This window comes from Xiphophorus couchianus, chromosome 8 (genome assembly GCF_001444195.1).
Source record: "Xiphophorus couchianus chromosome 8, X_couchianus-1.0, whole genome shotgun sequence".
NCBI classification, from domain to species: domain Eukaryota; kingdom Metazoa; phylum Chordata; class Actinopteri; order Cyprinodontiformes; family Poeciliidae; genus Xiphophorus; species Xiphophorus couchianus.
In genome coordinates this window covers 14983470-14989007 of record NC_040235.1, presented here as the reverse complement: position 1 = coordinate 14989007, position 5538 = coordinate 14983470, and the positions used below count along the sequence as shown (strand labels likewise).

General features: G+C 38.5%; 1 protein-coding gene across 1 annotated transcript; it reads right to left on the bottom strand.

Annotated features, from left to right (window-relative positions):
• Positions 1 to 1143: 1143 nt before the first annotated feature.
• Positions 1144 to 5530, bottom strand: LOC114149334 (glycolipid transfer protein-like). Its single transcript, XM_028025120.1, has 5 exons — positions 5280 to 5530; positions 4795 to 4853; positions 4515 to 4648; positions 2999 to 3149; positions 1144 to 1993 (listed from the first exon to the last, which is right to left on the bottom strand). Exons 1-5 carry the CDS (start codon positions 5380 to 5382, stop codon positions 1811 to 1813), a joined length of 630 nt encoding a protein of 209 aa, XP_027880921.1. The 5' UTR covers positions 5383 to 5530; the 3' UTR covers positions 1144 to 1810.
• Between the last annotated feature and the right edge of the window lie 8 nt (positions 5531 to 5538).

Here is a 5538-nt window from a genome sequence, read left to right as displayed (position 1 = left end):
AACCCAATAAGTGTTATTTTGTGACATTTATACATACCCTATACTAAATGATAGTTTAGTTTTAGTTTCTTACAGAAGGATTTTGAGCTTTACTCCTGAGTTTAATGTACTGCATTTCTTATTTTGTAAATCCTTTTAATGATGCAAGTTCTTAGCATTTTAAGGAGCTATGCTTGTATAAATGATCCATTCTCCATCAGAGAAAAGCTATTTGTAAAGTCGTGTAAATTGTTTGCCCATTTATGCATATTAAGTAATTTTCCTGCAGGACCGACTGGTGATTCTAATAATGGTTTGATAAGCTTATTTTCTACAATTTATTCCATCATCCTACATGCAACATGAATAACAATTTGACTTTAAAATCACTGTTTACAACAAGAAAAAAAAGAACTTTAATGTCTCTTTTGAATTACCAGTATTAAATGTGACTGGATGTACCCCCTTTAACTTCATCTGTCTTCCTAACAAGCATGCTGCAACACTGATGCAGCTTAGATCATGAAACGTGAAGACACTTTAAGTAGCCTGCTAAAAAGCTAATTATATAGTGTGTATAAATGGGGGCATTAGCAGCAAAAACTTCAACGCTAACAGATGACCTCATTTTAGACAAATATCTTCAGTTTAAAGTCAGCAACTGTCGCTGGAGCATTATTCAATGAACTGCAGTGCCTATTTTGTTGTGTCACAGCTTTGCTTGGAAGTTTTTCCATTCTGCTGTGCAAGGCTGCTGATAAACTGGACATGTTCCTCTTGCTCAGAGACGATTAGCTCAGGCTCCTGTGGGAGAGGAACCAGAGCCTCCCCGACCTCTGGAACACACTTCAGATAAATAAGAGTGGGCCGAGGAAAAGCATGGCTTGTTAAGAGGATTAGGCTACATGTGGAATACAGATTGTCCTTTAATAAAATTCAGTGTATTGAATTATTATTTTTGCATGCATCATCAAAATAAGGATATCTTCTTAAAAACAAAGAGGAAAAAAATAAACACTTTCAGAAACAGATCAGAAGAATAATTTTAAATGTAACACAGAAATAAGAGAACAAACTTGGAAGACTAAATAGGTGGATACCACCATCTAGTGTACGACGCTCAAACTACAATCTCTTTAAAAAACATTTTGTTTCCGACACAGATGATTTACCAGAAAGGTTTTATTTATTTTCAGCGTATTCATTCAGAAATGATCTATTAATACTTGCACATACGACATGATGATTTCATTCAGACACTCTGCCACACATAATAATTATAAACAGGTCACACAAGACAATGAAGGCAACACAAAAGAACTGCAAAAAAGATTCACGTCGTCTTCACTGGAAGGATGTTTCACACAAAAATATAAAATGTGAAACATCACAGGTTAAAAAGAAAAGACGCAAAATGAAAATATTCAACCTTTGTTCAGCCAAAACAAAGTATTGGTTAGCGGAAGGGCTCAGAAAATGGAGGTTTACACCTGCAAAGATGAAAGGAATGATTCTTTGATGAGCGAGTTTCTTTGGTGACATTAAAAGAGATGAAAGGCACACAGTGATCTCATAAATAAAGCAGCAAAAACCAACTGTTACAAGATCCTGACTATTGGATAATATAAAGTTAACTTTAGTAATCCTGCAAAAAAAGCATTCTTAACTACATTTTTCTTCCAATTTGTGTACGGTATAATCAGAGTAATAAATAGAACAAAGAAGATACGAAGCACCCCTTTTTAAGAACCTTTGAAAACTGGACTTGAGTTACACCCTGAAGGAGTCGTGGGTCGCTCCTGAACCTCAAGCCCAGCTTCATCCTCAGACATCAAACTGTGTAGTCCAGTTCTGCGTTTAGGTTTGAGTACATCTCGTAGATGGCATCTACAGTGGGCGTGTAATTTACCAGGAAGAGATGCACGTTTGCCAGACAGTCCTCGTCTTTAACTTCCTCTCCCTTTGACAGGGCCTTGAGGAAGTTTGATCTGTAGGGAGCTGCAATTAGTGCTGCCTAAAGGACACACAGAGAAACAGAGAGGAAAAGTGAAGTTACTGTAATGCTGTGTCAGCTCAAAAGTCACATGATAGTCTGCATAATATTGCAAGGAAACACAAAAAGAGAGGAATTTTTCTAACCTAATGCAACTTCACAGTATAAAATAAAATAATAAAAGAGTCCTTTGCACACAACGTCTCCAGTTTTCAGCTTTCTCTGGAGCTTGGAATCTCATAAATCTAATGTTTTTGTGATGGGCAAATGATTCATACAAAGCACCAGCAGGTTGCGCTAACAGCAACAGCTGTTGGTGTGGAAGCTATTGCTGAGGGAAGAAGTTAAATGTTTTCTTAGTATTAGGTGGAGCTAAAAATTAAATCAGACGAAACAGATGTGTACACAAACAAAAGGTAGAAACTAGTGACATGTCGAGACATTCCTGCGGTTCAGTCAGACTACCTGAGAGTGATTGAATGAAGCTTCTTTTGGGAAGTCATCTGATGTTTTTAATCAAGTGAAACAATGTTTCGAATCACCTTGTTGTTATCATTGCGCCTCTAGAGATTGGTGCTAGGTTGAGTCATCTGTTTGGAGAATTGCATCACCAATCGAAGCTGCTGAGGACCGTTCACAAGAACCGCTACGCTGTTACACACATGGTGTGTCATTACCTCTGTTCTGTCCTCAATATTTAATGATCGCTCACACCAAAAGGTGTAGAAAAATGTTTTTGCTTGTCCTGGTCTCATTGAGGTGATCTGTGAAATATTGTGCCTTTGCTCTTTTGAAAGAGATAACAGAAGAAAAGCCTTTACTAAACACACTAAAGAAGCCAGCATTTTATCTTAATTATTGAAGTAACTAGGATTTAATGAACATATAGATTAAAACCAACAGAGACGTACTGAGGGTGATATTCTGGATGCAGGAGATTATTATGCAAGAGTAACATAATACCAACAAAACATTCCTGGGTAGTTTTCAAATGAGAGATTTCTTCCATGTTGATCTTCTACTTACGCTAAAAACCTTTTGAACAATCCAACCATGGTATCTCTTCAGAGCGTGCTCATAGGCTTTGGTGATATTGACCCGAATAAGGTTAGGGTTGTTCTCATCTCTGTCTCCATCTGCCAAACTCTGCAACAAAACCTGTATGAAACGGAGACCCCTGCAGGAAGGAGCAGAAAACACACCCATCTATTGCTACATAATGTAAGGGACAATGTATATAGTATGTATTCGTGTCTCTTTAGTCATGTTATAGCCATAGAGGTCAGTGTGTTATGTTGAATATTTGTCATACATCAACACTAAGTAGTGCTCAAAGTGTTATAAATGTTTAATTTGTTTTACAAACAAAAGTCTGAAAAGTGTGACCTGCATTTATCTTCATCACCTCTGAGTCAGCCCTTACTGCCACATTTGGTTGTGTGTCTTAAGGTGTGTCTCCAATCTCTGCACATCTAGAGCCTATTCTTTGCAAAGGTCGGATAGATTGGATCATCTGAATGCAAATGTTCACGTCTTTTCACAATTCTCAGCTGGATTTAGATCCAGACTTTGACTGGGCCATTGTATTGTAGCTCTGGCATTATAAGTAGGATCGGTGTTCTGCTGGATGGTGAACTTTTACCTTTTACCCAAGTCTGAAGACGTTTGCAGCCTCTAGCCATTTTTCATTTGACTTTACTTTTTATTTAGCTCCATCTTTCTGTTATCTTAGTGAATTCCTTTACGCTTGTTTGAGGATCATCCAGGAACAACTGACAACAGGTCAGTTGTTACTCTGAGTTTGTTGTGCTATCAAAGTAAATTTGTACTAGTAAAGGGGGTCTCACACACAGCCAAGAATCTTTCCTCATCTGTTGTTAATTTACTAACTATATTCATTATTTAAGGCAATATATTTATCTTTGGATCAAAAAGAAATGTTAATTGCAATCTCATTGTTGAAGTAAACACCTTACTCTTTAGGCAATGCATCTGAACATCTGTGTGGTCAGGCAGATGCAACAACCCACCTAGTACCCTGATCCTTTAACCAGGTGACAAATTCTGTGCACTCTTTTCCTGCTAAATTAAAGTAAAGCTTCCCCACAACATGACAAATCTTGATAACTTTTTATGGCAGGTATGGTACCTTCATGCTTATCTCCAGTATTAGTTTTATGATACATGTACTGTTTCACATGCGGGTGCAAAAGTTCAGATTCTGACCAGAAATAGCATCGTATAACGTTTGCTTTATCTCTCATGTGGTCTGGAGAAAAGTGGAAATTGAACTTCTTATGGCTTTTGCCAAATTTGTAGAGTGGACGACTAGTAGGTTTTCCAGCAAAACAGCAATTTGTTTCACAGTATTTTACTTTGGGGTATCTGGTTGAAGGGCCTTGTATACAAAGGTCTGCCACACTTTTGAGATTTTTCTAAGCAAAAACCTTTCCTATGAAATCCAAATAAAGTCCATTAAAGTTTGGAAAATTTCAAGGGGAATAAAAACTTCTGCTTCGTGACAGAAGAGAAAGTAGCTCACCTCTTGAGCCACATTAGAGCCAACGTGGCTCCAACTTTAGGCCATTCTCCTTTGTGAGTTTCTCTCTCCGCTTCCACAATGTCCTGCAAGGTGACATACTTTGCAGGATCCTGATCATAAACTGCTCTAATTTTCTAAGGAGAAAACAAAAGCACATTTGGTTCAAGTTTGCATGAAAGGAACCGCTCCATTAAGCATTACATCCATCTTGCGATTTAAATGTATGGCAGTAATATGAAAATGCATAGAAGGGGAAACTGAGAGTGTGCCGGTATCTCACCGTTATATTCCCATTAATGTCAGATTTGATGATTGAAAACACTTTTGATCCCAAGCAGTCTGCAAGAGAAACGGATACTTGAGAGCCCAGCAATGAAATATGAATGACTTCATGGCGCATGTGCCCAGCTGAGAGGGCAGAGTGAACGCGAATGGGAGCTCAGGGGGGGAGAGGTGGAGAAGAAAAAAAAAACCGTGAATGGATAGTTTCAGTAAAGTCACAATGGGGTCAATGTTCGCTCTGTTCAGCGTGTAAACAGTTTCTCTTTATATAAACCCAGCCCTACAGATCTAACTTCCTCCCGTGACATTACTGCTGTTTCTGTTGCGTAAAATTTAAATATCTCCTCGTAAAAAGCGATCGCACCGAGATAAAAGTCAAAATGTTAAGTAATTGAAATAACCTATCGGAAACCGATCAGCCAGGCGTTCGCAAAAAAGTCACCTGGTGAGTTCTTTTAGTTGTTCAGGTGGAACTTTACTCACCGAAAAACGGAGGCAGGGTCGACACATTGTCCAAGAACGTCTTAGTGTCAACAGACTTGTCTGCAGGAAGTTCTGCAAATTGATTGTCCAATAAAAGAGACATCGTACCGTCCTGTGACAGCGGCGATAGAGCAACAACAGCTCTCTTCTGAAAAAAAAAAAAAAAACCAATGAGAGGGAAAAACCCGGAACTGTATTCTTCTCAGATGGGTGTGGAAGAGCTTCCAGCCCACATCATCGCCGCCGCCGCTTTTCTTCT

What these genes read in the sequence shown, in the direction of transcription:
- LOC114149334 (XM_028025120.1), bottom strand. Translation starts at nt 5,382, where the DNA reads ATGTCTCTTTTATTGGACAATCAATTTGCAGAACTTCCTGCAGACAAG. An exon ending in GACCCTGCCTCCGTTTTTCG is followed by an intron (nt 4,854 to 5,279) that starts GTGAGTAAAGTT and finishes TTTCTCTTGCAG; the next exon opens with ACTGCTTGGGATCAAAAGTG. An exon ending in GCTCTAATGTGGCTCAAGAG is followed by an intron (nt 3,150 to 4,514) that starts GTGAGCTACTTT and finishes TCCTTCCTGCAG; the next exon opens with GGGTCTCCGTTTCATACAGG.